Source organism: Caloenas nicobarica, chromosome 3, assembly GCF_036013445.1.
Source record: "Caloenas nicobarica isolate bCalNic1 chromosome 3, bCalNic1.hap1, whole genome shotgun sequence".
NCBI lineage: Eukaryota > Metazoa > Chordata > Aves > Columbiformes > Columbidae > Caloenas > Caloenas nicobarica.
Genome location: NC_088247.1, coordinates 74,477,973 through 74,489,587, shown reverse-complemented (window position 1 = coordinate 74,489,587; position 11,615 = coordinate 74,477,973). Strand labels below are relative to the sequence as shown.

The 11,615-nt window shown below is 48.2% G+C and overlaps 1 protein-coding gene across 1 annotated transcript; it reads left to right on the top strand.

The window, feature by feature from the left end:
* The first annotated feature begins 1,986 nt into the window (after window positions 1–1,986).
* On the top strand, window positions 1,987–3,145 carry PRR18 (proline rich 18). Its single transcript, XM_065632676.1, has one exon. The coding sequence runs from the start codon at window positions 1,987–1,989 to the stop codon at window positions 2,803–2,805; it is 819 nt and encodes a 272-aa protein (XP_065488748.1). The 3' UTR covers window positions 2,806–3,145.
* The last annotated feature ends 8,470 nt before the right edge of the window (window positions 3,146–11,615 follow it).

Below are 11,615 nucleotides of genomic sequence, written 5' to 3'. Positions count from 1 at the left end.
CTCTTAACAGATAGAAGTGAAATAATCTAATACTTTACCGAGCTTCAATAAGATGTTCTCATTTCTGTTTTTTTGAAACTAAGACCTATCCAGTTATTCAGGAGCAAAGTTAAATCCTTAATGTTTGATGGCTGATAGTATGTTACAGGAAGTTCTCTTTAAGCACAGGATGAATGTGCTTGATTACTTGCATTCTAAACCCCAGTTGTTTCCGAATTTTTTATTTTTTTTTCCCCACTAATCCACAAATAGAAGAAGGAATGGATTTGAAAAGATGTGAGGTACAGCATCAGGAAGGGGAAACACCCCAGTCTTTTGGTGTTCAGCGTTCAGGCTAAAAAGACAAACTGCAGTACATTCCTGTTAAATCTTAGTGTATGTTGCACAAAAAGCAACATCTTTGGGGAAGCTGTATAAAGGATGACTGCACCATTTTGCAGCTAAACTGCCAGCCAAGCCACACCTTTTAACAGATTAGTAACAAACTGCCAGTGAGCATCCTTCCTCCACAGGCTCCTGGGCTGTTACTGCTGCACGGTGCAGTGACTGCCTCTCCTGCTCTGCCCGCCACAGCCCCAGGGGCTGGGGGGACCCTGGAGTGAATTTTTAGTTCCTCTTAGTTTTCAGTTTGCACTGAAAATGAACTAGTATGTGTGTAGATGGCGCTGGATGTCATCCTGGAAATGACTGTCTCTGTCCCTTCCCCAGTTGCTGCTGCTGACCATAATGGGCACTGGAGAGATCCCATCCCCCTAGTTGGTTGTTCATAACTGGGCAGTTGTTTGCTCCATAGCTGGTTTTGCCCAACCACCAGTTCTGGTACATCATCACCATCACTTCACCATCACCATCACATCATCTTTAATTAAAATAGTATTAGTCATTTGGATTTTCTTTGTTTATGTGCTACGGTAAATAACAACTCTCATCAGTTAAAACTTAGTATTAGATCACCAGAACAAAATCGGCTGAAGCACTGAAGTTCGAAAGTTCCATGTACTGGTAGGCTTTTATATGCACTTCAGTCTGTTATAATACATCCTGTGCTTTCTTGTTTTTTTACTTGAACATTTAAGGGTTCTTTTTCTTCATCTGCATACAGAGCACACATTCTGTGTTCTTTTGTCTGTATCTTTTGCTCCTTCAGATCCTCCTGTCTTTGCTGTGTATTAATATTCCAAAAGTTCTCAGTTGATTCATCCTCATTGTATGATACGCTTTTATGACAGTGTGAAACCATAGATCTGAAGATCTCTATTCCTGTGGGTTGCATACATCATACCCATCTTCTGCTAAAATTCTGGTACCATAATTAAACAGTACTTTGAAGTAAAATCTCTAGAAATTATATGCCATGACTTTTTAGACAAAATTTTGGGTGTGGTAGTAACTTTGCCTTCCAAAAAAAAAATCAACAACGAAGTGTTGAGCACTGTGCTTAGCCTCAATCATGGTAGGAGCTGAGGCTGGGGAGAAGGATCTCTGGACTAGGCTGTTCATTACCAGGCCAGACTCCTCTTGTCCTTAAGCAGCTTGTGTATTTTGGAGTTTCACATTAAGTGAAGTCTGCTAGGTGTGCTCTTATTCATGGTAACTCAAGCAGTCTAGGAGCTCAGAATATCATTAATGCTTGAAGGCGGCATGAGGGTGCTAGTTTAACGTGATATTAAACGCCTGCCGTTTCACACTTGGGCGGTTGAGGAGTGGGGGAGGAATTCAGAGCCTCCTGCCCGCGGGGACAGGAGCCCCGCCGTGCGTTTCCTTCGGCGCCGGTGGACGCGACCAGCGCGGCTTGTCCGGGAAGGGCGAGTAGCGCCGGGCGGGCCGCCGTCCCCGCCCGCACGCCCACCCCCCGCCGGGGAAAGGGTGTTGCCGGGGCGGGCGAAGGGCGGGTTATCGAGGGGGAAAAGCAGCGGCTGTTGCTGCAGACGGAGCCCACACTCCGTGCTGCCGCCGCCGGGTGGGGGTCCCGGTCCGCGTCTCGCCATGGGGCTGCAGCCCCGGCGCGCAGCGGGGCCCTGCCCGCCCGCGGGGCGATGCGCCGCCCTGCCCGGGGCGCGCACCGCGGCTGCCTGGGCCCGCAACGAGGAGACAGACGGAGCTCCCGGCCGCACCGCGTCCCTGGCGCCCATCCTGCCGGCCCCCGCCGCCGCTGCTTCCCCCGTCGCCGCCCGGGCGCAGCCCAAGAAGCCGCCGGCGGTCCCCAAGAAGCCAGCGCCTCGGCCCACGGAGGAGAAAACGACGAGGAAAGCGCGGGGGGCGCCCCCGGAGCGGGCGGGTCCCCTCTCCAGCTCCTGGCCCTGCTCCTCCCTGCAGCGGCAGCCGCCGCGGAGGCCGCCGGCAGAGCGGGGGTCGCGGCCCCAGCCCGCCCCGCCGCAGCCGCGGGGGCGCCCGGAGGCGCCGGGGGCGGGCAGCCGCCCGTGCGAAAGCCTCGGCGGGGTGCCGGGGGAGACGGCGCTGCGCCTCTCGCTGAGCCTGCCGCCGGAGGCCGTCCGGCTGCTGCAGCGCCGCAGCCTGGAGCGGCAGCGGGGGCAGCCCGCCCCCTCCCCCGGCGGCAGAGCGACCCCGGCGCGGCGCGGTGCTCGGGCCGGCGCCGGCGACTTGCGCGCCCTGCTGAAGATTTCGCTGCTCAACGACAGGCACCGCTACGACGACGAGGAGTACGAGGAGGAGGAGACGGCAGTGGCTGCGGTGGACGAGGGGCTGGTGCGGAAGTGCACCGAGTGGCTGCGCGGCGTGGAGAGCGCTGCCGGCCGGGACGGCCCCGACAGGCTGGAGACGCTGCCGCACCTGGGCACCCTCTGAGACCCGCCGCGGGCTCCGGGGAGCGGCACGGTGGGCGCTGCCGCCGAAACGGGCGGTGCGGCCCGGGGAGGAGGCGGTGGCGCCGCCATTCGCTGTCCGTAGCCGTTGCGTCCTTTGTGGTGGTGTCCGCGCCGAGGGGACCCGGCGGGTGACGGCGAGGGCTGGGCGCGGGAGCCACGGCCTGCAGCCGGTCCCCGGGGTGGCGCCGCCGTTGGGGCGAGGGACAAAGAAGCGGCGGCCTCCGCCCGCCAGTGCCCGGGTGCTGGGAGCGATAGGGCTGTGGGCGCCCTCCCTCGCCCCCCGTTTTCCTTTTTTTTAAGACTTCTGACTACTTTGTAAGGTGTGCGTAATGATTTTGTATATTTGTATATAAAAGCTCATTTTTATTTATTCGAATAAACGACCCAGGTTTTGTGCTGCAGTAGCCTTAGTGCCTTAGCTTCGCGTTGTGCTGTCTCTGACTCCTCGAGTGTGTGCATTTGCTGTTCTAGGTGTCCTCAAGCCAAGGATGGCGGGCGGTTGACAGTACGGAGAGCGTGTGCAGTGCAAATATTTGCTTGTTTAGGATGGCTGGTGATACAGTCACCGACAACTCGGCTCCAAACAAAACCCTAAACTGCTGGAGCCGGAGGATGCCTCTTCAAAGAAGTGCAGCGCTGGGGATTCAGCGAGACGAACGACCCGTTGCGGCTGCGGAAGGCAGAACAACGAGCGCAGTGGGCGAGCCCCTCCCGGCCGGGCCCTGGCGGGGGGACATGGTGGCGGTGCCGGGGAGACCCCCAGAGAACGGGAGGAATGTGCGCGGCAGCGGTGTGAGCAGGGGCTGCACCGCTCCCCTGCGCCCGGGGCCGCGTCTGCGCCGGTAAACGAGAAGCGAGGGGATGGGTCTGTGCGTGGACTGCGTGATTTCAGCCGCCTCCCAGGCACATCCGACCTTATGAGGTGGAGGAGGGAGCGGGAAGCGCAGTGGCAGCATCCTTTGTCAGCGTTCCCCGGCGGGTCCCCGGCCTCCCACCCCCGGGACGTGCTGGAGCCCACCGTTCCTCCCCCCGCTCCGTGGCCGATGGTCGTCAGAGCTGTGTGTGCTGGGACTGGCCGAGTGTATAAAAATTACTGGAAAGGAAAAGGCTTAACAGGCTCACAGCTGTTGTCTCGGCCACTTACTGCCACTCTCGTGTTGTTGTTATCCAACCTCCCAGAACAAAAGACCTAAATATTTATTATGGTGTGGTAAACGTTCAGCAAATGAATGTTTGAGCACATAGGAACATTTAAAGTTGAACTTACTTGGCAGAGTAAAACACAGTTTACTGCCACAAATTGGGAATTACACATTTTATGTGAATGTCAGTTGTTTACACCAAGTGATGTCTGTGTTGACTGTTGCATTAAATCACGGGATATAAACCTTTCTGTAGATTAGTTCATAACATAGTGATGTGCAATGCTTTGTACAGTATTGCCTTTGCTCCAGGCTTGTTCAAATAATTTTTTCCATTTTTTTGCCCTGAAACTTCAGGAATGACAGGGAGATGCATGGAGAAAATATCTATTTATTAAATGCATTGATGCAGCCATTGAAAAAATAATGAACCGATATAATACAGATGTAAAATAGCAATCCTCAAAGCCAGAGAGAGAAGCATGGTGCATGAGAATATACGGGCAGTAATTCTATTTAAGCAAATGTAGACAGCCATTTGTAGTGCTACCTATGAAACACATGTATTCATATCATTTTAACTGAGTTTGCATGTTGCTCTGCCATATTCAGCAATTTTCAGTAGCATCTTCAAGCAGATCTTCCTTAACAATTGCAAATTTGCTGCCAAATTTAATAAATGCTGGATTGATGTCAGACCCACTTCCTCCTCCCCGCCCCAACAGTGAGCAATACAGTAATGGCTGAGCTATAGCTGAGCTTTCCTCACGTCTCTCTTTTGGGAATGTGAGTTTATAAGGGAGCATCCTGGACATTCACAAATCTTGTTCCTTAGAACTGCTCCACGCTTTCATGTCAACTATAATCATTATCTCAAACTGCAACAAAAAGTGATTCACGCATGAAGGGCTGGAGTATCATAAAGCTTACTTCTGAGGCTGAAAGCCGCTTTTTTTGGAGTCTCAAGTGCAGCAAAAAAATCAATAAATTTGAATGCACAACAGCAGCAAATACAGTAGGACTTGCAGGGGGCAGGGGGAGTGGGGAATTGAAGAGGACTGCCAAGGCAAACAAAGGAGGAACTTGCTCAAAGTACACTAGAAAGAAGAATTTGAGAACTCAGGACCTGCCTGGGTATATTTTTTTTTCTAAAGAATTAATTTGAACAAAGCTCCCCAGAGATGATGCAGCTAAGATCTTTTGTGTTAGATACGTCATTGTACAAAGTAATGGGAAGTGGGCCTGAGATACGCTCACCCTGAGATCAGGGTATGCAGTCCTGATTTTGGGCTGAATGTTAAGAGCCAGTGGACTCTCTGGAGTCATGGAAATGTTGTCTGCTTAGAACAGTACGTCCTTTACTAAATGTTAACATCAAGATTTGTTGTTTTCAGTATTTGCTATCATTTCTGCTGTCTTTTAACAATAAATGATGCCCCTAGTGTTCTGAATGCTTTCACGTGAAATGCCTGTAAATCTTACAAGTGATATTAGGCAAGACAGAGGAGGTTACTTGCAACAAACAGTAACTTCTGTTAATTTTGCATGTAGCTTACATCGTGGTATTTTTCCATTGAAAAGAAAACTGATAGATTCTAGTATCCAAAAATTGTAGGTAAAATAAACATAATAAACCCTCTCATTTACTTCCTTAAAATGTGGTATAATAGATGTTTGAGCCCAGTGACAGGCTTCAAAAGACAAAAGTGCTTGTGGAGATTCAGACAGCAGTGAAAACCCTCAAATAAGTCACTGCTTTGGCCTTTGTGTAACATCACTACTGCTAAGACCCATTACGTAATTAAATGTCACTATATCATGAAGTAATCACGGTTCCATTTCTTACTTAAAGAGCAGGAGCTCTCTGAAGTGCTGAGAACTTCCCACCACAGCACCCCCACCCCACTGATCCCCAGTCAGCCCGAGCCTTCCTCCTCTTGAGACGGGTCCAGGACAGGGTGCAGCTGGCACAACTGGAAAACACAAGCGTGATGCCGTGAAACAGTGTCTCTCCTGTCCTTCTGCTGCCCCTGTGCTCAGCCTAGGCCAGGGGAGCTTCCACTCTGGTTCTAAGCCTCTGGAGCTGCCTACACCCCCCAGTGTAAGTATTGAAGTAAGTGAGAACTGCTCTTCTGTACTGGTGAACAGATTAAATGTGTTCAAGGAATACTTCTCCAGTGGGACAGATCTGCTTTTGCCATAAGAACCGACAAGCAGCCTGGAAGTCACTACATTTACTTTTTACGGTGTATTAGCCATCTTCAGAGTGCCTCAACCTAAGCCTCCCACTCATAACCCTCTTAGCTGGGGAAAGAGACTTATGAGCAGCTGATGCTATGAATGCTTAAAAATAATCAATACTTGCTTCAGAGTAGATAGCTTCCCTTCTTCCTCCAAATACATCAGTATGACATGGTGGAAAAAAGAAAACAATCAGACAAAAAAACAAGAACCCAACACACCACGTATTCCAGATGTCTTTTTTTTTTTTTTTTTTAATAAACGGTGTCAGCCTTACTGTTGTTTCTGACCAAGCCTGGAGAAGCCAGACACAGGTGAAGCCCATGTTTCTCTGACTGAACAGCCCCAGCCCCGTGCATCGCTGAGTTTGCTCCCAGATTCTAGCCAGAATCTTAACGTTCCCCCCTCACTGACACAATTAGTGCTGTCTGTCTTCTCAAAGTTGAAGAGAGAGCACGTTGTTGCCCAGCTCTTGTGTTCTTTCATGTCTTTCCTCACCAGAACGCTTGCGAAGCCCAGAGAAACGTTGTTCCCGATGAGCTGAGGTCACACAGCCCCAGCTGCCCTCCCCAGCTGTGCCTGGTGAACCCCCCCGCAGCAGGGGGGGGCAGCATTTGGCAGCTGCTCCCCTGGGAAGGTAATGGAGCAGTGTCTGTCATGATCAGCGCCTCTTCTTCCATTTGGGGAGGTGGTTTCTTTGTTTTCGTGAGGTACTTCAAGGCACATTCTGTTTTCTCTCAGGAAAAGCCTCTCTTAAGTGGTGGTTTTGTAAAGAGAGGAAGAGCTTTTGAAAAGGTTTGGCTTTGGTACTTCCTGCAAGAGAAATCACCATTTTGCAAGGACCAGTTACAGCCATGTGAGAGCTCGCAGCTGGCATCTGTGTCACCAGGTGAGCCTCAGGCGATGCTGATTACCCAGCGCTTCTGCCCAGCTCAGTACCTGGACTCTGAGAAAGTCATTAACATTTCTTTTCCCTTCCCAGGAAGGAATACTCGAAGCGACAGTCTGTCGAAATAGTGCTGGTAGTTTGTTATTCATATATGCTCTTGGAAAAACTTGTGACACTAAGAGAATGAACGCCCGTGGCAGGGCTGCTCAGCTGATGGGCTCAAACTGAACTTCCAACCAGCTTCAAGAGCAAGCCAGCAAATGGATGTGGTGTGGGGAGGAGGCTCTTCAGGAGAAAGAAGCTGTCTCCCAGTGATAACAGTAAGATGAGTGCATAGATGATGAAATAAGGGATTTTGCCGCCTTTTAATTTTACTGAGAATATTGTTAAAGGTTTTTTTTGAAGGATGATGTTTTAAGTCATTTTTCCCCCTTCTTCCATTCCCTTTCCTTTCTTTCCTTCATGTATGATAGAGGCTTGAGAGCTCCGGAATGGCTTAAAGTGTTCTTGGTTGTTTTGCTTTTGTAAAATTGAAGATATCAGAAACATCCAGTCTGTGTTTCTCAGTAAGGTGGCTTGAGATAATGACCTGAGGTCATTCTTACTGTGGGTGCTCACATCTTGGATGGAAGTGCTAGGTGTAATAAAATCTTTAAGAATTACTTCCACTCCCCGAATTACTTTAACGTTGTGGTCAAATGAACTGTTGAGTGAGGGTCAACTGATGTTCAGCACTCTGAGTAAAAGAATCTAACAGTTTCATCACTTTTCCTGTCATTATCACACTTCTGAGTGCTGGTAAAAGCTGAGCTTTGAATGAAAAGGAGAAAAAAAAAGTTCCTAATTAAGCATAAAAATAAATTAGCACGGAAGCTATTAGCTTCTTAGCAATTAGCACAGAAGACAGCGAACTGTAGTAATTTCTAGTATTCCAATGTGGGTTTTTTAACGTTTGCGTGACTTTCTGAGTTTGACCAGTCAGTGCAGTACCAACAGCCGATCGGGTAAATCACGTAGCGAAGGGAGTCGGAAGTGATTTGCAGCACTTTCCTTGCCAGGGCGTTTTCTGAATAGCAAAACCCGAGTGGGAGCAAGGCTAAGCGACCGAACTCCCGGCGCTTTAAATACTGACAGAGCCTATTTACGAGCAGAGCAGAAGTAGGAGCAAATAAAAGCAAAATTCCCAAGAAAAGGCGCTGGGTGCGTGAAGCAGCTGATTGCAACCAACAGGAAAAAAAAGTTGTCGGGCGTTGACGGGCGGCTGGAAGGGAGCCCGGGGCGGGGAGGCTCCGCGGCGGACCCCGAGCCGCTCCCGCGGGAGGAAGGAACGCGGGTACCCGGGAGCGGGTCCGCGCCCTCCGGGGCTGCCGGCGGGAGGGGAGGGGAGGGGGCTGCGGGCCGGCTGGCGGAGCGGTGGGCGAGAGTCCAGGGCAAGGGCAGAGCGGGGCCGCGGAAACCCTCAGTGTGCCCCAAGTGGGGGCTGCGGCGGGGCTGCTCGCACCCCGCGGGATGGGGCGGTTCTGTCATGTACTGGGGCGGTCTTGTCCGTCTCTGCCCTTTCTCTTGATAAAGAAGTAGGGAAAGGAATGGTTATGGCAGCGCCTTGCGGCACTACCCAGAGAGCGAGTCCTCCGGCTCTGGGTAGTTACCAGTTTCGTCTCAGGGAACAGGGAATAGAGCTCAGTAAGAAGCTTAAGAAGCTTCACTTCTGGGTTTGTTTGGTTTTTTGGGTTTTTTTGGTGAAAGCACAATTTTTATAGTAATTATGATTATGTTCTTTGAAAATACTTTCATTTACTTACTTACTGCCTAGTATCTGAAGGTCTTGTCAGAGATCCAACCATTTTAATAGAAGCTCATATACAATCCATCCCTCCCCCTCTCCCCCCCTTTTTTTTCCTGTGGTAACCACCGTTGTAACTTCGTGTACAGCTCCTGATGGTGAGCTAAACCCATCTCCCCTTGCTCCTAATCAGCCTCTGCGGTACAAAGTTTCAAAGCAAAGAGAAACAGTGTTGAATAAATGTTTCTGGGAGGCTGTTGTGTGGGACCGTGTGTCATTAGGATTTAGTCTTACCACCATGTGAAGTGCTGGACGGATCTCGAGAGTGAATTTCATGACTCTAACGTGTCTTGCACGTTCACATGCCTTCTCCACGTCAGTCTGCAATTACTGAAATCTCTTCTCAGGACAGGCGCAAATGCTCTCCACTAATGTCATTAGAAAGGAACACTACGATGCCCTGGTGTTAAGTACTTGTTATGAAGACATTTTGTACTAGTCGTTGTATTCAACCATTTGTTCTATTGAGAATGAATTTTTTCAATTCATAAGTAGTTACTGCTTTTAACTTCAAGGAAAATGTGTGCAGACTCTCCACAGGTAATTTTACAGTAGAAATAATTTGGTTTGGCAGATGTATCTGGAGGTTAATACACAAGATGCCATTAGCAAGTGATTCCTTTAAATTACAAATAGAAGAAAAATACTAATCCACCACTTTCAATTTCACGGCTCCCTAATTTTTCCCACAATAAACTTTTGTCAAAATGGGAAATAGTCTGACCCAGATAGTCTTAATGATCACCATGATATCTTTAATTTAAAACTGGCAGTATTGCAGGGAGGAATTACCATGAAATAGCAAATATTGAGTTCCTTTTGGTGCTCACAATACCTTTTGGACTGTTTTTCCATTTTTGGAAAAGCTTATTGTGTAAGGTATGACATTCACATCCCTGTTGCTTACCTTGTTATGGGGCATACTAACAGTTTAGTGTTGGGGGGTGTCTTTTTTTTTCTTTTTCTGATGTTCTTATGAAATGTAACTCTCTACACTGCTCTCTACTGCCCATGTGGAATGCCTTGCTGCAAAGTTAAGATTAGCCACTTCCTGTCCACTTTCTGATATTTTTTTCCCCTGCATTTACTTACAATAATATGGCAAAATAAACTCTGGTTTGGATACCAACAGGAGTTAAAAAACCTGAAGTTTGAGGATTACTTGGAATCTGCAGGTTATTTCTAAGAGTTTAATGAAATTTCTGAAAGTAGCGTAAGCAATGGCACAGGGGCTTAAATCTGGTAATCAGGAATCTCTACCTCCACTGGCAAGTTATTTAAAAAAGGCTGAAAGCTACAGGAACATACATTAAGAATGCATAGCTGTCAAAACTACAGAACTTGTGGGGCAAAGAACAAAGAAAAATGGGTTGTCTAGGGCAGCGTTGAAGTGGAAGCAGAGTCATGGACTACAAAAAGTCATCTACCAAATGGGCTTCTTGTCTACATAAGCAACTGAAGAACTGTGGTGCTAGTACCCTTTTGTAGTGTATCAAGTTAGGAGTCCTAAAACATACCTTCCTTGAATTTGAAGAGGTTGTGCGGGTTTTTTTTGTTCGTGTGTAGGGATTTGGGTTTTTTGGGTTTTGTCTGGTTGCAGTATTTTTGTTTGTTTTGTTTCTTTCTCTTTTTTTTTTTTTTTTTTTTTTTTTAATGAGGTGAGTGTGGGTGTGGAATCCTATTATTTTTCTTTTCTCTCCGAACTTCAGAGTGATGAATCTGAAAATAAATTTGCAGGCAATTACTGTATCACTAACCTCTGGTGGATGAATACAGACTGTAAGCAGAACAGGAGGAGCATAGCAAACCTGCTCTGCAGACAGCTATGACACCACTGGCGAATCCCCAGCTGTGGCCAAGTTTGCCTGCTCCCTAAGCCACCGCATCCAGGCTGGCCTCACCTGGGGACCTTTTTTCATTTGGTTTGCTTTGACTGATATAACGAGAGAAAGCTTCTGCCAGTGGCTGAGTCAATAGTTGGAAGTGAGATGTTTTGCTGTAAATCTCTTGATTACACCCAGCAGGACTGAATACTTGCAACCTGATCTGGTTGAAGATGTCCCTGCTCATTGCAGGGCAATTGGACTAGATGACCTTTGAAGTTCCCTTCGCATCCAAACTATTCTATGATTCTATGATGATTGCATTGACCACTTGAAGAGTTTACCCTGCATTCCATGTGTTTTGGGGCGACCTTTAAACCACTGTTAGTTAGAAGCAAATGCATCCAGGGAAGGTGTTTTCAGCAGTTACGCAACAGCTTATTTCCATTGCCTCTTGGCACATAAAAAGTAGGGTTCCACCCCACCTGACTCTCACAAATGTGTCTACAATTACTGTTTTAGTTGTTTCCAGGGGAAACCACAAGTTGTGTGAGTGATCCTTGCTCGCACTACTGTCTGGGCGCTGCTACACAGCAAAGGGCTTTGGTTTTGCTTGAGAAGCAAGCAGTGTCAGTGGTGTTTCAGTTTTTTTCGTGAAAAGAAAGAAAATACTTTGTTTGCAATATCATATCTTAAGGTCTTTGGCGTTTATATCTCATTCATAGCCCTGCAATTTATCCTGAGATAATGTAACAACAAAGTTAATAAAACAACCTTTGTTTTGATTCTCTGGATGACTCACCATCCCCCTTTGTGGCTGTTTTTGTTCAAAAATAAAGGAGGGGAAGAGAG